The 27,370-nt window shown below is 42.6% G+C and overlaps 1 protein-coding gene across 1 annotated transcript; it reads right to left on the reverse strand.

Annotated features, from left to right (window-relative positions):
- Positions 1-2,155: 2,155 nt before the first annotated feature.
- Positions 2,156-5,020, reverse strand: CCN2 (cellular communication network factor 2). The gene is made up of 5 exons (XM_066315396.1): positions 4,924-5,020; positions 4,600-4,822; positions 4,233-4,484; positions 3,805-4,016; positions 2,156-3,489 (listed from the first exon to the last, which is right to left on the reverse strand). The coding sequence occupies exons 1-5, from the start codon at positions 4,981-4,983 to the stop codon at positions 3,193-3,195; spliced, it is 1,044 nt and encodes a 347-aa protein (XP_066171493.1). The 5' UTR covers positions 4,984-5,020; the 3' UTR covers positions 2,156-3,192.
- Positions 5,021-27,370: the final 22,350 nt, after the last annotated feature.

A 27,370-nucleotide genomic window follows, 5' to 3' on the forward strand; every position in this document is an offset into this window, starting at 1 on the left:
TTGCATATGTAGCATACTTCCTTATTTTAATTCACAGTGGCAACAGCAAACTGCTATCAAAATATTCTGACAGGCCTCTTCTGTGCTCTACTGGCCTGTGAAACAGTGCAAAAATATTTCAGATGACAGGCAAGGCAGTTTCATCATCACATCATCTGGGAAAGGATAGGCAGTGGTCCTGGGCTGCTTTGGGAGAACCCCTTTGTGGGTGTCTTTCAGACAGCCCTTCCTCAACCAGAGCCCTGCTGTTGCTCTCTGACCCTCAAGGCTTGTTTGCCAGGCACAGCTGGACAACAGTGCCAGGAGAGGCCACAGTGTTGTGTGGCTTAGAGGTTGGAGACACAGCCCACACTGCAGAGAGCTGGGAGCAGAACGTGAGTGAGTCTCATGGGCCCATGAGAATTATGGTATTAGGAAATGTCATTCATTATAATATCTGACACTAACTGGTAAAAGACTGCAAGGCAGAGCTGTTCATCAACAGGCTTAAGCAGTGCCTTAAGCACCCCAAGTCTCACAGGAATTAATCCCAACCTGCCAGGTATATTGTGCTTCTTTCTGTTCTGCTGATCCTGAGAGCTTCTACAGCAATGGTTATGAATGAAGTCCATGTACATCCTGTCCTTTCTGGAACTAGAAATGACAGTTTTCTTGTTATTTGGGGGTGGAGCCACAGTCGTGGTCAGGCAACCAGTCTTTGGTGTTGTACTAGTGTTTGAAGAGTTTCCAGAGTGAACTGAATGGCTGCACAATATTCATAACCTGAAAAAAAAAAAAAAAAGCTGGAGAGTCTCAGGGAGCATAAGAGCCAGAGGCTACCCAAAAGTATTTCATATGGGACATAGAAAGCCACTTCCTCATGCCAGCAGAATTCCTTTTATTTTTCGGAGGAAGGGAAAATGCTTCTATGGCCTTGAGCAAAGCCTGGTGAAGCCACCGGCAAGACTCCCGTTGACTTCCCATTAGTTTAGGGCTCTGTTGTTCATCATTAGTCAAAGCTGGTGTTACACTGATTTGCTGCTAATGCTAGCTGAAATCAATGGGATTGGAAGGTGCTCAGGAAGGATGGACATTTTTGTAAGCTAACACTCTTCCAGCTCCAGGAAATTCCAGATTTAACTTGTTTGCCTGAAAAGGATTCTTGTTGGAGAGCATGTTTTTTTCTGAAAACAAAAACTAATGCTTCTAGTGCAAAGGTTAATTTTGAATTCAAAGAATCTCCTTGTCTTAATAAAGGGACAAAAAAAGTCTGTTATTAATGTAGGACTCAGCACAGGACTGAAGCTTTTCTTTTAGCTTCAGGGGGATGAGGCAAGTGACTCACAACTGTCCTTACAGTAGTTCTTGCTTATCTAAAAAGAATGTTTGGACCATTATCAAAATGTGTAGCTCTTACAATAGTTCTCATCCATGGCCCTGCAATAGTTTGAAGCCATGGGCACTTTACAGTTATAATGTCACATATGATTTGGCCTCATCAGCACATAGGAAGATAATGTGCGTAATTGCCACCAGAGTTCAGTGTTCTGAACACTGAACCACACTTAGGTGTTAATGAAAGTAAAGCTCTCTCTAAATTAGACCTACACTGCATGAACGTTAAAGCAGAAGTTTTTTAGAGGCTCTTTCCAATCTGTAGTATTCTGTGATTTTTATGATACAATGCATTAGCTCTTCTTAATGATTGTACCAAATTTTGGACTTCTGGATTTGAGTCTAGAGTCAAGAACCACTTCAGTGCTTTTAGTAATTAAAAATATTTTCCTTGCCTTAGCTGAAAATAAATCTTAACTAGTGGAACAACTCAACGTAATTAAGCATATTGTGTGGTGTATTACAGCAGCAGTTGAATACCATGGTGACCAGCTGGTTCCCTGCAAACTGCATGGGATACATGAGAAGACTTGCTGCACTTTCTAATGGGCTTGGGAAGGCAAGACTGGCCATTCCCTCCATTCTAAATTCAGAAGAGTAACAAACTACAGCTGGTTCACTAGTAACAGAATAAGTACATCATTAGCTTATTCCTAAGTGTATGTGCTTCTGGAGAAAGAATCCTTGACACACGACTTGATTTTCACCTAGGGCAAAGGCAACCCCTTTAGAAACACGAGAAGGAATAGTGGAGACTAAAGGTAAATGAAATACCAAGCCGTTTATATAAAAAATATAAATACTTTATTTTCAACTAAAAAGGTGCAAACATGTAACTTTTGGTCACACTTCTCAACAAATAAACTGTCCAAAAAGAGCCATTGTCAAATAAAGAAACAAATGCTCAAGTGGAAAGACTGATGAGCTACAGAACAGCCATTTCTCATAAAGCCACTTGTCTTATAAAGTAGTAAGTAAACATATTTTACCAGATGAATGCTTTGTAACATTACTGGCACCTCAACTTCATCTTGACCTCAACTCACCATTTGGCTCTATATGAACAATTTCCACTAGAGTATCTATTTCATGCTTTGAATGCATTGTCAAACAAGCATTAAAAGCAATTTAAATCTTACCTATCTTGTTCCAAAAAAGAAGGCTATCATTGAACTTTCAAAGCATTAAACAAAAGCACAAAACTTTAAATTAATTTAGATAACTGTACAAATATATATACACACAGTATTTACAATATTCATAAAAAGTAGCTTGTTACAGGTAAATTAACTGCCACAAGCTGTCCAGTCTAATTGACATGATTCTGATTCTTGCTGGCCAAGCCATCTGAATCAGAGTGTCAGAGCTGAAACATTACTGTCCTGACTGACAGAACACCTTCTACTTAGCACTTTGCTGGGTTGTTTGCATTCCAGCTGTTGCTGTCTCTAAGCCAGCACCAGCAAACATGCTAATGGTCTCTTCTCAATTGCACTACTAGATGAAGCACGCTGTACCACATGAAGGGAACATTTGCTTGAATCTCTGCTTTTCCTGCCTGTTTCCCTTAACCCCATCACACCACCTCAGGAACAATATGTTTTGAAGCTGTGTCTTGTTGTGGTCCCACTGTCCACTTTACGTTCTTCTTCAAACCACCATTTGGGGTCAGTAGAAAAATTAAGTCACATGGAGCAGTTTGTTGAAATTAAAAAAAAAAAAAAACTGATTTAAATACCTTGTGCTATTGAATCATGTTTACAAAATGAGATGCAAATCAGTTCAAGGTGAGAATGTACTTAGTGTCTCCTTCTGGCTTTACGCCATGTCTCCATACATCTTTCTGTAATAGAGAGACTCGAAGATGTCATTGTCTCCAGGGCAGTTGTAGTGGCACGCGCAGGTCTTGATGAACATCATCTTCCTTTTCATGATCTCCCCATCAGGGCACTTGAACTCCACAGGGAGGGTTGCTGTTCTGTGGGGTGTGCAGCAGCGCCCATCAGTGCAAACACCACAGAACTTAGCTCTGTAGGTCTTCACGCTGGTGCAGCCAGACAGCTCAAACTTGATGGGCTTGGAGATTTTGGGGGTGCGAATGCACTTTTTGCCTTTCTGTTAGGATAGAAGTGAATACAAGATGTTTAGAAGGTAGGCTTTCACAAAGCACACTAAGCTTGCAAGTGAGTGGTGAGTAGACATGACAGTCCTTACTGTATTAGGCAAGATTGTCTTATACAGTCCCATAATACAGTATGAGAGAAAACTAAGGACATTTAACTGTAAATAGTGATCACCACTAGAGTAAAACTCAAATTTCAAAGAAAACTTGAAACTGACTACCTGTCAGCACTGCACTTTTGATCATTGTCCTTTTGCTAGAGGATGGAAGTAACCTAGCGCAGCATACACAAAGATAATCGTATTTACCTTGATGTTCTCTTCCAGGTCTGCTTCACAAGGTCTGACCATGCAGAGTCTACTCTGTTTCTCCAGTCTGCAGAAGGCATTATCATTGGTGACCCTGGTAGAGATACCCATGCCACAGGTCTTGGAGCAAGCACTCCACTCCGTGGTCTGCACCAGGCAGTTGGCACGCATCATTGTTGGGTCTGGACCATAAGTGTCTTCCAGTCTGTAAGCTGCAGGAGAGAGAAAACCAAAATGAGACCACTGCCTGACCTCAGCCCTCTAAATGCACCTTCCTCTTCCTGAGAAATTCAGGTAGCTACACTAAATCTGTGGGGTGATTCCACTAACTGCAGCCCTCCAGCCTCTGCCCTGTGTCCACAGCCCTCAGCCCTCATGCAGGATGCCCCCTTCCCCTGGCTGCCACCTGCAGAGAGCCCCCCCCTCACCGGCAAGTGCAGGTCCCACGGCAGTCTGCTCTTTGGCCTCATCGCAGACCCACTCCTCGCAGCACTTTCCTGGGAGCTTCACCCGGCGCGGATAGGGGCAGTCGGGGCTGGGCAGCCGGACGTCCATGCTGCAGAGGGGCACGCAGCCCACCGCGCCGTCCAGGCAGGTGCACTGGTACTTGCAGCTGCTCTGGAAGGACTCTCCGCTCCGGTACACCATGCCGCTGAACACGCACGGGGCGCCGTCCCGAGCTGCGAGGGCAGGAGGCAGGGCGTGAGTCGGGAGTCTCGGAGGTTCCCCCTTCCCTCGCTCCCTGCCCGGCGGGACCCTGTTCCCATCCCCGCGGCAGCCCCGGCCCCCACTCACCGGTGCAGACGCCGATTCTGCGGTTGGCGGGGGAGCCGAAATCGCAGAAAAGCCCCTTGTGGTGGTCGCAGGGGTCGCGCTCGGTGCACAGCTCGCCCAGCTGCTTGGCGCACACGCGGCAGCAGCCGCAGCCGTCGAGCACCAGGGAGACGCCGGCGGGGCAGGTGGGGCCCGGCCCCGCTCCGCACTGGCACTGCCCGCTGCACTCCTGGCCCTGAGCCTCCTGCAAGTGCCGGGGGTAGAGAGAGAGAGGGAGCGTCAGAGCCGCCGCCGGGACCGCCCGGACGGGGCAGGCGCGGCGGCGCCGCGGGCGGCAGCACTTACCGGGCTGAGGAGAGCCAGCAGCACGGCTACGGCGAGCGGGGCGAAGGTGCTGGGGACCATCCTGCAGCGGTCAGCGGCTTGTGGGTGGCGAGGCGGCGTCAGGCTGCCGGGCGGCGAGGGGAGCCGAGGTGAGCCGAGAGCGTCCCGCAGGGCGGATCTCCTCGGCGGCGCGGACGGGGCTGCGGCGGGCGGTGGGCGCTGTGCCGGAGGGTGGCTGCTGGGTGCTGCGCGGCTCCGCTCTCCTCCGCTCCGCTCCGTCCGAGTGCGGCGGGAGAGTGGCTGTGTGACTGCCGAGTGCCGGGACGGACGCCCCTTTATAGGCGGCGGCGGCGCGGCCTCGCCAATGGGCTGAATGGGGCCGCGGACAAACAGCGACATTCCGCGCATTCCTGCGCGCCGCGCCGCGCCGCCCGCCCCGCCCCGCGCCGCCGCCGCCGCCCCGGAGCGGCCCTGACCCCTGACTCCCGCATTCCTCCGGCTGCGCCCCCCCAGCGCACACTCCCGTCCCTCTTCACGGTTTTTTATTTTTTCGTCCCGATGTGTTTTAAATGTGAGTCCCCGTCGCTGCCAGCGCTCCCGGCCGCCCCCGCCCCGGGCAGCGCGTTATTTCGAGGCGGGCAGCGGGTCCGGCGGGAAGGGGTGAGGGGGGCGGCGGGGCGGTTGCCAGGGGCGTTCGGGGGAATCCGCTATTGCCCTTCCCCTGTGCTCCCCGCTCGTCCCTCGTCCCTCCCACGGGCACAGGGGACGCGGGGCGGGTGGATCGGGGGCGGCGCGGGGTACCCGGTGTCCGGCGGCGAACGGTCCCGGCGCTTTGGTACCACCGAAAAAAGGTATAATTACACTACCGGGTATAAATTGACTCTGTGTACCCCTGAATCATACTGAATATTTGTAATGTGTTCCTTCCCTAATAGATGCTCTCTATGAATAGAGAGAGTGCCTATTTACTCTGAAATACTTGGCACAGCGAGTGGAGTCTGAAGCATGGAAGAAGTGGCTATTATTTTCCCACTGCCTGTGTGCAGCTGTCATTTCTGAGCAACACGTTCCTCGCGCATCCCTGCTTCCAACCTTGCTGATGGTCTGCCCCAGGATTACGACAAGAAGAGAATGGCATGCCACCACACTCAGCCAAAACCTTAACACTGTGGTTTGTATTTGACTGAACCCAGGACCTAAACATTGTGGCTTGTATTAAGTCATTGCAGATAACTGCTATGACTATTGTTTTGGTTGGTTTTTTTTTTCTTTTTTTAACTGGGAGGATGGCTCTTCCCCGCCTCCTGTGTAAGATTTGAATATTCAGTGATGTCATGTTGTTTGACCTCTCTTTTAACACGAGGAATGCCAGTGTTTTGGCTTTTGACCTGTGGAAGTACGTTAGTGCTTAGTAAGAGAGACTGGCTTAATGCATTACATTAAGCAATCTAAAATCTGCTGGTTACCTTGAGAGATCTCATCTTTTGTATGCAGCCTTTCCCCTGCCGCCATTCTCCCTTGCTCCCCACTTCTTCCCATCCCTCCATGTCTAGGCGTACTTCCATGCTATGATGCAGCAATAAAAAAGGATTCATGAGGGGAAAAGAAGGTCTTCCATGTAATGCCCCAGTAGGATCATTGTGCTCTAAAACTGCTACTTATATTCTGCCAGCATTGTGCTGTGTCTGGTAAAGTCATTTGGATGTAATTTCTTCTACTTGAAATTCTCCATTAAAAGAAATGAGATTGGCTTTGAAAGAAAAAATTAATCCCAGAGGAACAGTTATGGTAAATAATACATGTTCCCCAAACCATGAGGTCTCCTGAAATCTCTATTTACTTGATGGACTCCAGTGGCCTCAGTGCTGGGTAAACAGTATGTGTACCAAACTATGTATGACATGCATACCAAAATGCAAATGTAACCAGGTAAACAGAATGCCTTTTTTAAATGCCTAAATATGGTAGGAGAACATCAGAGAGAGAGAGAGAGGCTCTAGACATGTTTTATAACTTTCCATGTAGGAGGTTTTTTTAGAGATACAATTTTATTAAACAAAATCTAAGAATCTTACTGACAGAAAAAGTATGTTTAAAAGTAACAAACTACCAGAAAGCCAGGAAATCCAAAATTAAAGGATAAATCTGTCCTAAGTCCTCCCACTGCTGGCCAAGTACAGCAAGCCCCATACACTTGCTGCCCTGAGAAAAATGGCTTGAATAGTTATTTGAATTCAGAACTAATTCTGGTCTTGCACCACAGTGGATCAGGCATTAGCCCACTAAATTACAAGTTGTATCAGCATATGCAGGTGGGTAAGAATCATAGCCCACAGGAGTGCCTTTTGGTCATCTTGGTTTCTGTGTTGTTAGATGTGTCACAATGGGTACCTCCCTGGTGCATGTGTGTGTATGCACGGGGGCAAAGGGAACTTGGAAGCAAAGGCAGTTCTTGCAGACTCCAATCAGTCTTCGGCTTGTCCTTTCTGGTGGCAATCACAGAATCCTCAAGGTTGGAAGAGACCTTCAGCATCATTTAGTCCAGCCGGTGATGTGACCCCACCATAATCAGACTAAACCGTATCCCTGGATGCCACATCCAGGTGCCTCTTGAGTGTGCCACATGTTGGACAAGTACATCTTGGCATGGACGCATAAAATGGTTAAAATGCACTAATTTTGACTTCCATGCAGGTGTTTATACAGCACATGCTTTTAAGATAGTATATTTTTTCTGCTGAAACTAGGAATTCACTACACCAGCCTTGCAGACTTGTTTACACAGCTATATACGGTATGCATGTGTCTACATCAGCTTCAGTTGGTGAAGTCTTGTAAAATGTACAGGTGTGGATTGCTACATTCCTCTCCTGTGTTTTTCCTTCTTTTTTTTTTCCTGTTTCCCCCCCAAAAGTCACTTGATCAGGTATCAGACATAGTGAAAACCTGGCAAGACTACAGGAAAGTGGCTAGACTTGTAGTGTTTGTGTACTTAAAGAAAGAATCTTGCACATTTTCAACTTTCAGTCACAGATATTTTTTTATAAGAGCAATTGGAGGTCTGAGCCAGCCCTCAAAGCGGAAATCAAAAGCTCCCAGAGAAACATACCCGAGGAATGTGAATCTGATCCAACAACCATACGCAATGCACATACAGTACTGTCAGTCTTATAGGAAGTCTTGCCATATATGGACATCTGGACCCTGAGCTGTTTATCATCACGATAGGCTTGTAGCTGGCTTCAGATGTTTCTGGCTTGCCTCAGGTTTAGTGTGCCAATTAGTTCCTTTCCTAAAATGCTCACCAGGATATTTCTTTAAAATTGTAATAAATACGTCTCAAAATTCTGAGAGGTCTGGTTAAAGTTACGTTCGTAGGCTTTTGCTTAAAATGCAGATTCCAAGAAAGACTTACTCTGCTAGCTCAGAAATAGACACAGAATAAAAATAAAGAGATTTATTCCATCATGAATGTGGTTGCCTGGTATTTCTCTTTCTTAGAAGTCATCTGGTAGCTTATTCTACATATCTGCAGGCATAGAAAGGGCTCTGAAGTAGACCACTTGCTGAACTTTTACTCATCCTTTTCTGGGGAGATGTGTGATCTCATAAATCAACAAAGGCAGAGAAAAGACCTGTCAAGCAACTTATCCACATTGTGCACTGCTTGGTTAGAGTGGTAAAAAGCCTTTAACCTTGGAGCAATGGCAACTCATATCAGCTGATCTCACTAATGCTCTTCTCCAAAGTGATCCAAAATAAGAAGGCAGGGAGAGGCAGTGGATGGCATAGAGCCTATGGAAATGTTTGCTGCTGAAATGATGGACCTAATCCAAATGCCCCGTGATACTGGTTCAGATTCTCTGCTAGCATCAGTTGGGTAGTTCACTAAATGCACTGTTGGCCATCAAAATACTGGGACTTGAAAAATCCAAGTCCATTGGGCTAAAGCAAAATCATCAGATGCAATTCCCATTAGCAGACCTGAGTTTTGTTGTTTTCCGTAATGTCATTCTTTATATGTTAACATGCAAATATTTTTTACTTCTAGAGTCCCTGAGAATTCTGCTTTAAGAACTTGGCTTTATTCTTAAAAAGTAAATGGAGTTTTTGTGAATATGTGTTGTCTTAAACAAGCAAAGTGATTACTAGAAGCAGAATAATCTAAACGGGTAGTCAAAGAACATGTAAAACTAATTGTTCAAAAGTGAGATTATGAGTACTATGAAGCCAAACATCCTTTACCTACTAAGCCTCAGATTCAGTTTGTCTTACTTTATTCTGAAAAATTTGCTGCAGATCTGGTCTTAGAAGCACCGTAGGAGCAGCATTTACTACTTCTGTGAGGAGGCTGGCTGTGTCCTGGGTTTTTCTGGAGAAGTGTAGAGCCCTTCTATGGCTTGCAAAGGTGAGTAAGGAAGGAGAGGCTTCCAGCTGTTTATTTCTCAGATTTGTTTGAGGTTTGCCACCTCTTGCTGTAGTAAGTCGAGTGTAGGGCTGCAGTGAGTCACTAACCACTCCTTTGACAATTGTGCCATAAATGGTTAACAATTCATAAAATGTTAGTGTTACTGGCTGGAAAGGAAATGTGGCCAGGGATTGACTCAGAACATGCACCAGAAATCCTTTTGAGATTCTCAGAGGAACCACGTGGAAAACAGCTGGACGAACACTTCCTCCCACTCTGTCGTGGATTATGTGGGCAGGAATGAATCAGATCTGCTTAGTCTACAATGCACGTGACCTTGTTTTCAGTTTTTCAACTTGCTTCTTTCAGGAACTGTCAGTGTAAGTTTTGAGGGTTTGTGGGTTTTTTCCCCCAAACTGAGACATCAATGCTTAATTAAGATTTGACCAAATTAGGGACTTCCCTTAACAAATGCTTTGCGATAGACTATGGGATCACTTAATTTACATTGTAGCTGATGTGGAGTAGAGGCCTGGGGAGAATCCTGTGGGATACATTTTCCATGTTTTCTGATAGGACAGGGTCAATACTTTTACATGTGTGGGTGACAGAATGGTTTCTCTGGGGAGAAGAGCAGAGAAATATCTCCTTTATTTTTGATGCAACCTCAGTTCACCGACCTTGGTGTAGTGGGCTTTTCTGTTTACACAGTCCTTCCAGAGGAAGTGGAGGAGTTGGCTTATTGTATAGGTCTGTAATGCCTCTGGAGGACTTCATAAGCACACTGTGTCAGCTGACCTGTAAAGGAACATAATGTCCTCAACACACTGGCACTGGATTTTGGAGATTCTATGATTTTTCAGGAAAAAAATCATAGAATTTGGACTGTGTTCCCCATGGTTCAGCTGCCAGCTTGGCTGTCTGTTTTTTCAGCAAGTGACGTGTGGTATGTGACTTTGTAAATACATCTGTACAAGTGATGCAGACAGGGAAACTAGGATGTAACATACAACAGCCAAGGTGGCTTCCTTATTGACACACAGTTGTGTGTGAAATTTAGCAACTGCTGGGCCAGGCCTGAAAAACATCTTAGACTGCTGATTCCTCTGGTGTTGGTGGGAAATTCTCTGTCAGACCATTTTTTCACATGGAGACGAAAAAAGCAGATACTCAAGAAATGTGCACTGTTAGGGAAGTGGGGACGTGTTTAAAACATTTTGATTTCCTGCAGGAACTAATGAGGAGACTTAGTTGTTTTAAACATCAATGGTCGCAGGTCTAGAGTTTACAACCATGTTGCTACAGATGTCTTATTGATGGGCAGCTTTTAAGTAATAAGCATCATGTTGTAAAAGTGGTAGGACTCTCACTAACAGCAAGTGTTTCTGAGCATATTACTCCATTTATAACCCTTTTATTAAAGGGTTTTAAATAGAAATTGAGGTTAGGTTTTTACTGTATGGTGTTTGTTTTGACCGTTTTGGACAATGGGGTTTTTGTGACGATTGAGCCTAAGAAGTTATTTGTGGTGCATTTCTAATGAGGAAGTTATCTGTGATGGATCTTGTGGAAAAGTCTAACCTTAATAGCATGGTAGATCTGTATGATTATTTAAGATTCAGTTATGACATGGGATGAAAAGACAGTTCATCAACTGCCTTTTTGTATTGCCTAAGCTTTGCAAGGTATTTGAAAATCTTATATCTGTCCTAATAGTGTTCCTCTGTGAGTTACAAACTTTGTAATAAAAATTTCAGGTGATTTTTAAAAGCATGTATGAACTAACCTTTCACCTTCTGTCACTCACAAGACACAGAGGGTTGATTTTCAAATTCCCTGGGAACAGTTTTCTCCTTTTACCTTGTTAAATTCAGTGATACCTCACCTAGGCCTTCACATATCTTTATTTCTCTTTATAAATGGCTTGCAAAGAGTGACGGTGGAATGCATGACTTGGGAAGTGAGGCTTCTATTTCTTTTTTGCCATCAAGCTGCCACAGGGGGGAGTAGAAGTTTGGAAAGGACTGTGCTGCCCAAAAAGCCACCGAGGCAAGTGCTGTGTTTGTGTGTGTACCCTGGCCAGGCTCTCACGGGGAGAAAAGCAGGGACACAAGAGGAGTGGGTGTTCTAGGAATGAAAAGGTTGGTTGGAGAAAGGAGCTGGAGGGTTTCTGCAGCTGGAACAAGCTGAATGGTTCACTGCTTTGCAAAACCACTCTGTTTTTCTTATTCATTCCTACCAGCTTTTCTCTCCAGATGTAAGGAGAATGTGACTGAATTGTTTTCCTGCCTCAGGAGGGAAGATGACATGTGGGAGTTGTAAAGTACTTGCAAAATCCCTGCCTGTCTGACAAAAGGCTTTTCCCACATTAGGGCTATTGCTAATGAAGAAAAAATGCTAGGCAGAGGCAAGGCAGAGGACACAGTGAGGAAAAGTTTTGCTAACTTGATAGAAAAGGATTGTTTTTGTGGGACTGTTAGTGTTGGTGAAATCCACCCTGTCTGCTTCACGATGAGTAACTAGGCTCTGTGGGTCCTGTGCAGGCAGGATGCATTCCTCATGCCTTGGCCCTGGCTGCCGGGCTACTCTCTCGTTGTCCCCTGTGTACACAACTTCTTTTGCAAGGCACAGTCTGAAGCTGCAGTGTGGCTGTCAGCCACCATCCTGCCAAACACTGGGTTTGGTACCGTCCTGCAGAGGAAGCATGTGGGCAGAGATGGGGTTGTGAGAGCAGGAGTTGCAGGAGTGGGCTTCCCACCCATGTGCCATATTTGAGCATGTCCCCAGAGGAAACCAGCCGAGGTCCTGAGTGGGAAAGGCAGAACAGGGCTGAAGAGAAAGGTGCACGTATGTGTTTGTGTGGGAAGGGTTGCAGTGGAGTGGGGTGGAACGGAGAAAGTGGAGAAATTGGTGTGAGTGTGGTGTAGGTGAACCAGCCAAGGATGAGGTGGGATTGGCAGCTTCCTTCCCACTGCCTTCACAGCATTTCACCAGCAACAAACCATGCTCAGGTCAGTTCAACCATGTGAAAACTCATTTGCCAGAAGAAGAGAGAGGTGTCTGCAGCGAAGTTTGGGTGCTCCTCTTCATCACACCTTTGGTAGACAGTCTCTGCTTTCTCTTGCCCTGCTGTGCTTAGGAACAAGCTGCATTGAGGTGCACAGTGGAGACACTACAAGTTTCTCACTTCTTGGGTCTGTGTTAGGGAGTTTTATCGCTGAACAATCTAGTCAACAATTTTTGGGAAAGAATGAAGTAATTTTCAGGAACTTGTTAATGATCAGGAGAACAACTGAAAGGAGTGAATTTGGCACATTTTCTAAGTCCTCAAGATCTGAGTGCACAGATCTGCAACAAGGTAGAGTGAGAATAAAGGAAGAATTAAAGGAGAAAAACATTCATGCTTCTGTAACCTATATGTTCTTGAGATATAACAGCAACACTTGCTAAATGTGTTGTTTTTTGAATGCAGAGGAGAATATGGCAGGTAAGTCTTTGCTTTTGGTTTTAATGGTGCAAATAGGTTGGGAAGGAAAACCATTCTTTAGTTAACAATTTTTTTGTGCATTTTGTATATCTGTGATTCCTGGGCTTTTGAACTGGCATCAAAAGGAGCCTGGGCAAAATCCACATTCTTTATGTTTAGCACATTGGTAAATTCAGTGCTTGCTCTACAACCTTCTTCTTAACAGACACACACAAAAAAAAGAGAATTATTGGTCCAGTTTCCAAATAAGACATAAGGAATTTGTTTATGCTTTTGGGAGGTAATATGCCTACGTTTGAGTGGAACTTTGTTAAGTGTAATGAAATTCTCAAGGAATGCAAGGCTGGTTTTGCTCAACAGTAAATATCTAAGATTAATAAAATACATATACATTTTCCAAACTTGTGCCTAAACCTCAAGTTTCTTTTTTTTAATTAGGATGGGTTTTGCAAATTCAGGAAGTTAACCAAAACTGAAAATACAATCAGAAAACAAATATTAAATACATTCAGAGCAACTTTTAATTTTTTCCTGTGTCCAGAGCTGATTCCTTATGCACTTTTGACATTTTATTATATAAATGCAGCAAGAAAAACACACATGCTGTGGTTCAAGGCAAATTAGTTGAAAAGATGAGGTGTCTAATTTTTGTTTCTTGAAGGCCACCATAGCAAATCTTGTCAAAGTTATGTTTTTACTCAAAATTCCTTAATTTTTCCTGCTTTTGCTTCACGCCAACACAGAACAGTACATTCTCATTATTTAATCATAAAACCAAACAAACAACAAGCACCAAGGTAACAAGAAGTTCTCATCTACAGATATTTACTGAGAGAACTAAGCAGTAACATAGTTGCAAGACTTAAAACATATTTGATAATCCTAGACTAAATGAACATATGCATTAGATTTTGGGAAGAACTAGGATGGGAGTAACAGGAAAACTGGAGAAAAAAAAATCTTACAAAATTAAGACAGTAAAGTGCCCAGAATTTTTGTGAAGCATTGGTGCTGGGATACTTCTAATGAAAATAGACTCAAGGTGATTCTCTTGCCTAATAACTGCTCTTGCTTGGAATGAAGTTTTGAATTTGTAAATAAGTGTAGAGGATGTTAGCCATCATTGTTAGCCATCATACAGTACCCAGCTGTAGATAGCTTCAGCAGTTTGACCATGGGGCAGTGGTGACACTCTGTCTGGCTAGCTGTAACACGTCATCTCCAGAGCATGAGGGGTAAAACTTTATTCCTTGCCTACCTCTGTCCTTTGCACCTTGCAAAATATTCACTTACTTTTGCATCATTTGTGCGTCAAATTCCTCTTCATTTTGGAAGCTTTCTCCTTTTCCTGACCATCATTTTCTCTGTGTCCCCGTGCCTTTTTTCACCACCTTTCCTCATTTTGCTTGTGTCTTCAGTAAACTCTACCTTCTCTAGCACAGACATGAAGCTGCTGTTGCTCCTCACCACTGCAGCCTACTTTCCCACAAGCAGCCTTTTCTGCTGTCAGAGCAATGCTCTCCTCCTCAGGAGGTGACTGCTTCTGGTTATGAGCTGATAGTTAAGACTACCATTGCTAGCCTAGGTGAGAGGTGTTTTATAAAAACAATGTATAGGTGAATGTGGAAGACTTCTGGGAAGGCCATCGAAGAGTCTTACAGATTTGTCTAGCCTGTACCATAGCTTGGAGGATGTTTTTAAAACAACTCTGCTTTCCAAGCTGGAAAGGTCACTGCTTCTTTAGAATACTTTTGGAGATGTTTCTGTGGTTTGTCAGATCTAAAAATAAACTGTGATCAACGTACTTTAAAATTATGACAAGATTTTTTTTAAGAGTATATAAGGCAGATATATATTTGCTTTCCAATTGGAAAACCAGTCAGAACTACAGACAAGTTATGAAAATCCCCTTCAGAATTCTAGGACTATTTTTTGGTGTGTCTTCAAAGTTGTGAGTATCTCTTTGCCTATCTGCTCTTCTGTCTTATCCAGTTTATAGAGCCTGTCATTTTCTCGGCTGAGAGACAAAGACACCAAGAACATTTCTAATATTTTTTCCTAGATTTCTAGGACAACTTGGGAGCTTGAAGGGCTTTTTTTTTTTTTTTCATTAGAAAGAGAAATCTTGATGAAATAGACCCTGTGCATTGCTTCTGTTGATTTTCAGCAAAATGAAGCTGAGAAAAAACTTGGAATTCTTTTGTTCTGAAACATGTCAATAATTTGGTTTGATTTTGAAAGGGAGAAACTGGAGGAGTTTATTTCAAATCCGTTTTGTGTCAATGACCTACTGGTCTTGATTGTCCTCAAAGACACTTCTAAAATTTTCACTTTGAGTGACATTTTTTTTTAATGTCTATCATTGTAAGTAGGGATGAAGTCATGTTTGGGAAACCAGTCTTCTTCAAAGAGCAGAAAAAATGTTTTCTGGCCCAGATCAGGGAACACTTAAACACATCCTATGATTTGTTTAGAGTCATGAAAGCCTGTTATGTAAAAGCAAATCTGGTAATGCAGTTTTGCCATTTTCTGTCACTGTAGTTGTTCCTAAACCACATGCCATTGGGAGTGTCTGCAGTATGAAGCCTTGGGTTGGGTAGTTCAGAAGGTCAGTGTTTGGTACAGGCCAGTGAGTGCAGCAGGTAGAGATCAATCACTGATGATGGCCTTGGAGACTTTCAGCCATCATTCTGCATTTTCTGTGCTTTTGTATGAGTCCTGTGCTTGAGGGTGCAGTATAGCTGGGAGTGTGGGTGGAAGCTTTGCTACCTGTAAAGAAACAGTAGCTGTTTCCCATGCTTTTTCTCTGCTGGAATTGCAGGAGGAGTTTCTGAGGCACAGTTGCAGGGATTAAGTCCAGTGAGATCTTTGGAGACCTGAGGGTACCAAACTTTTCTCTGGTGGCACTTGCACACAAAGACCTTGTCTCCCCTCACAGCTGCTCCAGAACCATTTTGTGTTGTTTGAGCTTAATTTAGGTATTCTAACACTGAACAGCTCTCCAAACTAGTAGCAGTTGGGTTTCTGCCCTAAGCCCTCAGGCATGTCCCAGAAGGATGATGTGCCAGAGATGTTTTCAGAGGGTTAAGTATGGACTGCACTGTCAGTGCCTGCAGGGCAGAGGGCTGGTGCAGCTTATTCCTTCAGGGGTTTTCCTGCCTTTCACAGCGAAGGGCAATGGCATTCCGCATCTGCCCTTGTGGGCTACCTGCTTTGCAGATTGGCATGGGGAAGAGCTGAGGGGAGAGCCTTATCTCCCTGGTCTGCCACCTCTAGAGTACACACGTTAAGAAAGTCACCCCTACATTTAAAGAATGAAGAAGTAGCCTCTAGTCATAGTAGCCTCTATGACCTCTCTATCTGTGCACTGATATAAATCCCATCCTATTTTAAACTCCATTTTTGACAATGAGTCTTATCTAAAATTGGAAGAAAAACAGAGGATGTTGCATCTGATCAGGACAGAGCCTGCCTTTAGCCTTCTTTCAAGTGGCACAATAAAATATGGGAATAGACTTTCAGCTTCCTATGTTTTAATTCTTGTTTTTTAGTCCCTGTTTTCATTTTTGAAACTATTTGGATCCAAAAAGGCTTTTTTTTCTCTTTCCACTTCTGATTTGTTTGTTGGACCACTGCCTGTTCACCCTATTCAGATGTCAAGAGACTCTCTATTTTTCCTTTTCTGGAATAGTCATTCACGACTCAGTGTTTCTCGTGAAAACCCTCAGAATTTACAGTGTGTTTATTGGTCTCTCACCAACTGCACTTTCTCTCTTGTAATATTTTGTTTCAAGGTTTCTCTCAGATACTGTTATATAGATTTGGTTCACAAAATAATTCTGTGGCAAGCCTCGGAGTTTAAGAGACCATCTTCCTAAAAGGTCTAGCTAATAAGATAGTTAAAATATAAGGGATTTATATAATTTGTTGAACTAGTAGGTTTGAGACATAATCGATGGGGTAAGGCATTTGTAATGGTAGACTAATTTGTAATAGTAGACTAATTTGCAAAGGATACCAGTTGTGTGCAGTGCTGCAGGAATGCACAGTAAAACACAGCTTCCGTGTGAAGAGGCCACTCTTGGGTCTAGATTTTGCCAATTGTGCTGCACAGATTAAGAGCAGGTTTGTGCAAAAGAGCTTGTAAAATCTGGTAAAACAGAGGAGAACTGATAGTCTGTGATGAGTATTTCCCCAGAGTGCAGGTAAGGTGGTTTATTTTAGGGGTGTTGCAGTTGAAAGGAAAACTGACTAAGAAGAGGTACATGGCATAAACTGGAGCAGAAATAGCAAGAAAGTAAAATGAGGAGGAAGTTCAACGAATTGTAGAACAGAAAAACATATGGATGACTTACTGAAAGAGTAGAATGTGGTGGGTTTTGCACCAGGACCCTTTGCTGTTCTACCCAACACCTAATTCGCCTGGTAAAGTGAAACATTAATGAACTTCACCATTGACTTTTTTCATTTTTACAGCTGTGTGAGTTGAAGTGTGGAAGGAAGCTTTAGAAGCAAATAGCTGGGTTGTGCTACAAGTGTGTGAGTGGGCCAGGGTCACTGAACACTGCAATGAGGCAGGAGAAATGAATGGAAACTGGTATACTCAATCCATTAAATGAAAAATCTGCCAAATCAGACCTGCCTTATGACTCCATTTCTCATTTTACTTCCTTTCTGTCTCCTATTAAAGTGTACAGCTCTGGAGTAGGTAGGAACTTTTGGGGGACTGGCTCAGAAAAGGAAAATGGCATGTATGGTTTGGTTTGAGTGCTATCCTTTAAGCCTAATGAACTGGTTCAATAAACTATTATAATTGTGTTTTAGACATAGCTTAGTTTTAAGCCTGGGCTTGAAATAATTCTTTTCTTAAAATTAAGACTGTTTGTGACTCTTTCTTTTCCATCTGTGGTTCTTGCTGAGTTTTGTCCAGGATGTCTCTGGAAATGTGAGCTCCAGATAATATCACAAGACGGCCTGTGTTGTGTGGCAGCCGTATGGTTAAGAAGAAAATGCTGCAGGAGATGGCTAAATGTGCATGCAGACTTCTGGGTGTTCATCGGCACTGATTCCAAACATCCTGTTTGGTTTCTGATCACTGATTAGCAGCACAAACAAGATAGATACCTTTAACCACTAATAATTTTCCCTCTTCCGCTCTCACGGTCTCTCTAGACTGGAATTTTGTAAGCTGCCAGATGCAGATTTGTTTCCAGGGACCTCATAATCCAAATTTTGGTCCCAGCTATAGTTATTTAAAGCCTATTTAGACTCTCCCGAAAGATAGATTTATAAGGAAAATGTTGACAGTTCCTGGCCTCTTGTATCACTGGTGGGAGCAATGATAATACTGATTTCCTCTAGTTGTCTTCCATCAAATGCTCAAAGCAGCATTTTTTCCTTTGGTGCAAACATCAAAAATGTGGGCAGTTTTGTTTTCCTAAACTTGGATAACATTTGTGAACATACCATTTCTGTGGGAATGCAGCACACCCTTTCCCAATTTTATTAAAAACCACCTTTTTGGATAAAGTGTATGCCATTGTACGCACTTTCGCTCTGTCTCATGTATCTTGTTCTAGGAAACTGAGTCTGCGTTTTTTATTCTTCCAGGACTTTCATTGTATGAGGAGTGTAGATGAGAATTGTTTTTTTTTCTTTCAGAATGCCTTCAGGCTGTTTGTCTTCCTAACCTAGACATCAGAAGTGCTTCCAAGTACTTACAGACTCTCAGTGATAGTAAGTTTTTACAGATACTTATGTTGCTTGTTGACACAAACCAAAATCAGTGATAATTATAGTGAGCTCTGACATCTGGAAAAAGTTATACAGAAGCTTGGCTGCAGTTTAGTTCTTTACCTTTTGGGACAAGCCTTTTGCATTTGATCTGGGTTGGAAATCTCAAAATCAGATTTGGATGTGCATGTGGAAAAAAAAGGATATAAGAGAAAATGGAGAAAATGCAGAAGGATCTAAATTTCCATTGTTGTATTTTTTAATTCTGCCTAGCTGAAAGGGAGGCACCCATCTAAGTTCAATGTAAAGACTTGTCAGTGCAAGATAGAAGTTGCATGTTAAAATGTGTATCCATGTTCTGTGAGCAGTTTTTCATAAAGCAGTTTTCAGTGCCTTACAGGAAGACTGAGGAAAGATATGCACTGGCTCATCAGATCCTAGGCAGAGCAATAAAGTTCTTTCCAAAGAAGGAACTAGTCTTCTCTGAGCCAGAGAAGGGTAAAACTTACAATCTTCTCAAAGTTTTACATAAGAGTTTGTGAAAGGGCTTGGCCTTGCCTACATGCCTCTCATCACAAATGGAAAGAGGCAGCCCTTCTGAAAGGAGTGGCCTTATTTGCACGGAAACTGTTTTACGTAAGAAGAGAAGGCTAGTCCAGCAAAGGTGTGGTTTTATTTACATCCATGCTCTTCACTTATGATTGGAGTGTGTCTGGAAGGTGTGGTCTCATTTGCATCCCGCCTCAACTGCCTTTGGCTTCTCTGGATTCAACTCTTGCCTGTGGCTGGAAAAGGAACTCCTGCAAAGCAGAATAAAACGGCTGTGTGAAAAACATGTGTTTTCTTCCTCTGTTTCTTCAGTGTATGCATTCCTACTGGTATGTACCTGAAAAGGGAAGGCCATGTTCCTGGGGAGAGAGTTTTGGGTCTGCATAGGTCTGTGTATGTGTGTACATGTGTGTGTATGTGCTTGAAATACCCAGATGAACACACCAGGTTTTCTGCTAGCCTGAGTGTTGGAGGGTGCTAGAGCTGTTTCTGAAGAGAGGTAAGCAAAATAAGTTCTTCAGCATGGATTTTTTTTTTTTTAAGATACACTTACAATTTTCAAAGATGTTGCTGACAGCTGTGGCAGAAGACATGTCTTTGGCATATGCATGTGTGTGTGAGACATTTCATGTAGTTAGTCCCTTGCATCAAAGTGAAGCCAACATAAACATGGAAGCAGCATCTCACGTAATCTCTGAAACAGCATAACAGGCTACAGCAAAGGACATGCAGGGCTGTCAGGCCCTGGCTACTCTGCAGTTGCCATTTAGTATTTAATCCCTTCCTCAACATGTGTATATTCAGTTGTAGAGGCTACGCTACCTTAAGTCAGGAAGCAATTCAGCTGCTACTTGCCTCAGTCTGTATTAACTTTGGGATGCAGATACATTTGTAGCAGGAAGTGGACTGGAGGAACTCTTGCATGTGGGTTGTGGAGCATCCAGAAAGCCTTCAAGTTGCTGTTGACTTGGTTGGATTGAATTTACTGGGATTGCTGTAGTCCTTCTCTATTTTTCTTCTTCCATCCATGCCTTGTCAGGCGTCATCTTTCTTAATTCCAGGCGATAAGAAAGACAGAGGGTATAAGAGGTAGTCTGCTGATTTTTCTCTTCCTTTGTTTTCTAAAACAGAAATTAAAGCGTCTTGAATTTACAACACCCTGACAATTGGTCCAGATGCAATATGTTTAGTGCTATTTTCACTGAGAACAGAACTGTGGTGTTGCTTACATTGTGAGTGGAAAGTGAGCAGAGAGTCCTTCAATATGAAGCCCTGATGTGTGACTGTGTCTAAAAACACTGAATGCTGAAGGAGCTGTAACCAGTGCACTGGGACTGGCTGCCACTGCCATGTCTGGGATTCCTCTGCTGTGACATGCTCTTGCTCAGCACAAAACCAAGGTACTTCCAAGAAGCCTCATGTGGGGATGTGCAGGTCACAATCCATTTCTCTAATACCACTGCCTCTCCTATATATGATTATATTCCTGTAACTCATGGCAAACATCTAGGCATGACAGCCTAAAGTACTAACATTTTCAGGTTAGACTCAGAACTCTTTTTCAGCTTTGGATACCTCTGAATAGCTTTATAAACACCTGACAATGACCCATTTCTCCTTTGCCTGCAGAAACTTGGTGAAGCTACAAGTCCAGCTATCTGCCACACTCTGGTTTAGGAGATGAAAGTTGCTAAACTATTTCCTTCTTTTTTTGTAAAAAAGACAAGCTGAGGTGCACAAAAATAATTGCATGCCAGTCCACCGCAGGAGGAAAAGTGTCTGGCATTGTGTCTTTGGATTGCAGACAGGCAGGAGAGACAGAATGTTTGTCGTCAGGATCCCTTGCACGTAGTCTGGAGCCACAGCTGAAATTTTTAAGTTACATACACACACATTGCACCACCATGAAGACATGTCCTCCAGATGATGTAAACCATGCTGAGTGATGCATGCTGAGGACACCACTGTACAGAGACCTTTATACACCCAAGGCACTGACTGGTCTAAACTGCCACGGCAGAGCTGTGTAAGTTAGCCTGTTCTGCTTCTCTGGAGCCAAACTAGGATGTTTAAATAGGGCTTCTGAATCTCTACACTGCCTTGCATTCATGGCTTAAGACTGCACTAAGAGACATATACCTCATTTTTAAATTGGCATCGATTCCAGCACACAAGGGGGCTTTATAAAACTTTCTGGCTTCTTGATCTTCCTCTCCTCCTTGAACGTTCTTCCTCAGACTTAGCTTCCCTCCTTCATCCCCAGCACTGCGCCTGAGCAAACACACTGGTTACATCTATGTGGGCAAAGGAAGGTGTCTGCCCCCAGCGTCAGCTCTCTGGTGAATGTCCAGCAGCTGGTCCCCGTGACCTGACAGACGTGATAGCCCTTTAGCTGCTGTGCATGCACCAAAATATGTTGTTTCTCCTGTCAGAGGAAAAGATGGCAAGCTTATAACTTAAGGAAAAAGGATCCAATGGGAGATAAGAGTGTAGGAGATATTACTGCAGTTCTATATTTGGAATCAGTTACGTATGTGTGTGGTAACCCAAATGATGGGTGGACTGTACTTTCTCATTACCATAATTACATTTCCTTTCATAGCTAGGGTTGGGGATACATCCAGACATTGCAGAACACATCAGTAGATTTAGTGTGGCTTACTCAGTCTCCATTTATCAGACTGTGTCCCAATTATGTTACATTTAGGAAACAGAATAATTTTCTGGTTATAGCACATGGAATTTGTGGCATTCTAATCCTAGTCATCCTGCTGTATGACCTTGGAGAAGTTGTTTTACTACTCTTTGATGGTAAAAAATTAACTCACCCCACGGATGGATTTTAATACCATGCCAGTTTAAAAAAATCTGAAGCTAAAGTTAGCCTTCTAAATCCATATTTAGAGGCTAAATGGGATGACTTCTTTCCATAATCTGAGCACCCAGCAACTGTCTCCTGCTGAAACCAGCTAGAGATTTTGGGTGTTCAGCAGTCTGAAACATGGAGCAAAAAAGAGTAAAAGCAGCTGCTTGTGTGTGCATGAAGAGGAACTCACTGATGTGGTGTGGCGACACAGGGACAGCAGTCTGTCTTTCCTGAGTGGTTGTCACAGTCACAGCAGTGGGGAGGTGTAGGTGGGATTAAGCTCACCAAGTTTATTGTCTAAAACAGGAATGTCTGCCTTGAACCAGACTGCTGGCTGTTCAAGGTCTCTTTAGTAGATCCCTTAGTTCAGTGAATCCAAAGAGCTCTCAATCAGGACAGATGAACATCCCCTGATGTGCCATCCTTCCCACCTCTCTGGATGTGGGATGAGTTATCCTCTAGAGGTGCTCAGCCCTGTCCATGGAGTTAAGCACTTCATTAATAGTTTAGACAGCTTGCTTGGGATCTGTTGACTCTAAAGTCAATGGGTGACTTATGGTGCATTAGGTGTGTCAGAGCTGCCCGTATCTGCAGAGAACAGTGAAACCCTATTACAGGCCTGAGGAGTGTGGTTGTGAAAGTTAGGAGCAAGTGAAGGCAGGGAGAAATAGTTGATCCTTGTAAAGGAAAAGGAAATAGAAACTTGACTGTAGTCATTGAAAACCTATTCCACATTGATGGCATGGTTTGTTTCCACTGGAGAGCTTTGTTCTGTGTTTGAGGTGGAAGATTAATTTTCCCACGGGAGAAATAAGCTTTGAATAAGTCAGCTAAAATGGATTGTTCTTACGTTCACCACACATCTATAGGAGAAACAGAAGACGTTTACATGCTCCCTGAGGAGGAACTATGACAAGCAGACAATTAAGCAATTCCCCCAGATCCCCAGATTTAAAGAACCACGTAATGGCTTAATTGAGTTGGGCTGCTGAGAGTGCAGCGCTGCACTGAGATTCGTGCTGAGAAGTGCGCGATTCCCAGAGGCATCCATCAGGTTTTAAAGAATTGACTTTCCATGCTAATTGACCCAGATGTGCTTGGTTTTACCTCACAATCTCCACTTCATTCAATTACTATTAAAGAGAAAGGAGGGAGAAAAAAGGGGACTCCATTTGTCTCATTTACTACATTAAAAGGGAGCTTTCTTAAAGCAACATTTTCTAGTGTTGAACAAATCATTCAACTCCAAATGGAGCAGCATTTATTTCACCTTCTTTTTCAATTTCTCAAATGACTGAGCATGTATTTTGCAGGGAGTAGAGGATATTAGTTAAGCCACTCTGCTTGGCAAAGGAAGAGAAAGCATCATCACCAGAAGAAATGAGGGTAGTACACACAGAAAGACGATGTCTCATCTGTCTGACCAGGCAGGGCTGAGCAGCACAGGATGAGGGTTGAGGACTGTCATGCCTTGGTGCAGTGCTGGTCCACCCAAACAATCAATAGATGAAGAAAAAAGGTAATATTTTATCTATTTATATCTGCTAGAAGGCAAGTTTGAGAAATAGACTTTGCAATGTGAATCAGCAGCTGAGCTCTTCCATGTACCAGGCCGTAGACACCACATTTTGGCAAGATATGGACATCTTTTATGTGGGTGTAAATGATCCTGGATGACACAGAGCAATTAGTGTAAGACTGACTGTTCCCAGTGCATTTGGTATGTATGCAGAACCTGGGTTTTGTTTCTGGTCAATTCACAAGGCTTAATTAATTTACAAATGAAGTACATCTGTGTGATAGTGAATGAGTCTATCTCTGTAGCTACATTCCTGGAATAGCACCGGAGGCTCTCTTCTGTAAGGATGCTGCTTTCTACTTGGTTAAAGACTTGCAGCTTATCTCTAAGAACACCAGCAAGAGGCATGTTGAGGAATTTCTGTCCACTCATATTTAAACAGTCTGTGTATCGCCAAAATGCGAGATTTGTGGAGTTCATCAGAGTCTACACAGTTGTTAGGGGAGCAGAATTTAGCCTGATGCTTGTGATAAGCCATATTTTGTACCATCCAGTCAAGTTATACAGCTGTGTTGTGAAGTGAAGGTATTCAAGGAGTTTGCTTCTTTGCTAGGAGCTGTATGCCATATATAGTCAGCTGTGGCTTTTTTTGCTGCTGTTTTTTTGGTTTTTTTTTAACTTAAGAAGGCTCGCCTCCAAAATGCTGAATCATATTTCAACCATAGACCCGGTGATTTTTCAGAATTTGAATCATAGTTGGGCTCCCTGGATATCAAGCTGTGAAGCCACACATGGGCTCAACAATTTGGCAACAATGGAGCACAGCTTTGGCAATATTATATTCACAGTCCAGATGTTGGATGGCTCAGCCACAGCATACAGCATGTTATAAGGGAGCAACAGCATGACTCAAAATTGCTGTTTACTTAATTTAAATACCATGGTTTGTACTGTTCTTGATGATTACCCTGGATATTAAGAACCAGACTGCTTTAGATCTGTATCCCATCCCAGAAGAAAGCTTCATCTAACAACCCCACTTGAAGAGAGAAACTTTTTTTTTGATATTTTAGTGTTGCATTCTTCCTGCCAAGATCTTCTGTGAGAAACTGTCCAGTTAGGGTCGCTTCTGAAGTCAGGTATAGATATATCAGGATTGCCAAAAAGCATCAAGGTCCTGTGAAACTGGAAATAAGAAAGTCAGGGTGGTACCTGAGATTTGTAAATGTAATATGATCGTGTTTTGACTTAATGTTTTGCTTTTACCTTACAAGCTGCAGTGATTAATTGCTTAGCAATAATTAGAAAAGATAGAGGCAATCTCCATTAAAGCAGGGTTCTTCTTTTAAACTGCAGACATCATCAGCTGAGCTCCTTTTGCATGTGCCTCATTTTAAATAATGTTCTGTATTTAAAAGGTGAGCTTTGAACTTACTAAAGTTTTGTGCATGTGATACAAGAAGCTGAGGAGAGTCTCGGTAATTTGATTCCTTTATCAGTATTTCTTAAGGAGTAGAGAATTTAGTCTGTGAAAGCAGCTACTGTTGTTTTTCAGGGTATTTAAAACAAAGAACTTTATTTTTTCATAATGAAAACTACATCTGGAAAGGAACAAACAGTGAATCACCTAGTCCAAATGACTTTCTTATGTCTGCAGAGAACATGCTGACAAATGTTTGAGAGGTTTTTTAATGTTGTTTTTTTTAGAATGACTGTGAGACACACGGTAGCAAATTCTTCATTAACTGGATCTATTTGATTTCAGTGAAATCCTAAACTTGAAACCTACACAGACAGGAAAATAGGAAAATGTTTAAAAGAATACTTGCAAAATGCAAGAAAGTTCCAGTAAAAATGTGACTATTGGAGGTTCATCCTTCAGGCAGGACTGGTGACCCCTCTATGCCTATTGTGCTGAAACAGAGCCCTGAAGGTAAAATGCCTGGTAATATACCAGGGATTTTTTCTGGCCAAAGAGTTAAATGGGGCATTTTGGGTGGGAAGAAACTACTGGAGCTGAGTAGGACTTGTGCTAGAGCTGTAGACAACACAGAGGTGAGCAGAATTCAGCATTTGCCTGCCAGTCTCAGTGATGAGCAGATAGACAGGAGGCTCAAGGAGAACATTGTATTGAAAGAAAGAAGGGACTTAGGGACAAGGAGAAGGGATTTTGGAAGAAAAAGGGCTTCTTGGGGTCTGTGACATGGAAAAGAGAATAGCTCAGTTGTTTTTATATGGAGGAAAAGTCCTGAAGAGAAAATTTTCTCTTGAAGAGAAAATCAGCTACCTGAATGCTCATTATTAAGAACAGAAAGGTTTTGAATAGAGCTTTCCATGAACGCTTTATTATAAGAGGTGACATCTATGGGAGGAATTAAGAAAACTTGAACCAATGAAGGCCTTGCTTCACAGACTCATGAAGATTCTTCAGTCTACAGATGAGAGAAAGAGGCTCAGATAAGATGTTTAAGTTCAAGTCAGTAAACTTCACCCTCAGTGGGTCTAATCGTCAAAGCAATTAAAACATCTCTTGTGATGTGTGTTAATTATCATTTATTTCTTATCCAGGAGCCCAGTAAAGAATTATTGAAATACCTGAAGATCAGCTCAGTAGTGGAGTTAGACATTATTGTGGTTCTGTTTATGACAGAAGGTCAGGTCAGAGATTGACTGGTTATGTTGACAGTTTGTGTTAGTACTTTGATTTAGAAATACTTTGCTTTTTGTAAAAGCAAAAATAATGATCCCCAGAATAAGTTGCAGAAAAATGTATGTGATATTTTTATTCAAATGAAATATATTCCAAGATTTTTTATTAATAGAATTGAAAAGGAGCTAGAGGAAAGTTTAAAAGCCAGAGTGCTTTGTTTCTTAGGAACCAGAACAACCATAATGAAAGCAGATGCTTACCTGGCATACAAGATTCACCACTTAAAACATCCAAGCAGCAAAAGGCTTGCTGTGTTCTTAGAATTATGAGATACACATCAAATGCTTAAATTACTCAAAGATGTAGTCATACTTGGTTCAAAGATATCTGTGTGCATGTGCATTCATGTCTGCCTAGATTCTGAGCTATTAAGATACCCTTAATCCTATTCTGCATTTTATTTTTAGAGCATAATATTCCCATAATACAGTTATCAGACATCTTGCCTCAAATGTTTCATAATATGCAATTCCAGGGGTTTTATGTGTGTTCTTATAGAGAGATGCCATCAGCTTTAATCATATGGGAAAGGGAAGTGGTAACTTTCCTTAAACCCTATGCCATCTTAAAGCAGGTTAGAAAATCATTGTTGATATGTAGAATCCTCAGGAATACTCTCACTTTCCTTCAGCACAGTGACTGAGGGTATTGCACCAGATACAACACAGGATTTATCAAGAAGCTATTCTGCAAGTAATAATTTCTAGCCAAAAACATTAATTTAAATACCTTTCAAATGGGAAAGCAAATCCTAGGATAATTTCTTATCTTTACTAAAAATTCCAACTCTGCAGTATATTTGGAAGAAAACCAGAAATAGGTAAGGGACTGAGAATTACAAAGAATCCCAGAAGCTGTACTCCTCTCCACCTGAATTAACAACTGAATTAACAAATTGGTTTTGCTACCTCAAGACAATACACGTACAATGTGTACTGAGAATGCTTAATTTCAGAGTGGAATTGAAATGCCATAAGATTTTTCCTCCTGGCAGGGAAGAGAAGAAGTACAAAATTGGGAGGGTATAATTAAAACTCTTCAGTTTGTTGTGTAATATGTGAACTAGGAAATATTTCTTAGGGAATATGAAATACCAATGGTTACTATATATACACCTATGTATCACAGAACTGTAGAATTGTTTGGGTTGGAAGGATCTAAAGGATCATTTCATTCCAACCCTTATGCCATGGGCA

The sequence above is a fragment of the Sylvia atricapilla genome, chromosome 3 (genome assembly GCF_009819655.1).
Source record: "Sylvia atricapilla isolate bSylAtr1 chromosome 3, bSylAtr1.pri, whole genome shotgun sequence".
Classification (NCBI taxonomy): domain Eukaryota; kingdom Metazoa; phylum Chordata; class Aves; order Passeriformes; family Sylviidae; genus Sylvia; species Sylvia atricapilla.

Excerpts from the sequence above, each read along its gene's own strand:
- CCN2 (XM_066315396.1), bottom strand. The coding sequence starts at position 4,983 with ATGGTCCCCAGCACCTTCGCCCCGCTCGCCGTAGCCGTGCTGCTGGCT. Across the intron at positions 4,823-4,923 it reads TGCTGGCTCTCCTCAGCCCG|GAGGCTCAGGGCCAGGAGTG; the intron begins GTAAGTGCTGCC and ends CGGCACTTGCAG. Across the intron at positions 4,485-4,599 it reads CAGAATCGGCGTCTGCACCG|CTCGGGACGGCGCCCCGTGC; the intron begins GTGAGTGGGGGC and ends CTGCCCTCGCAG.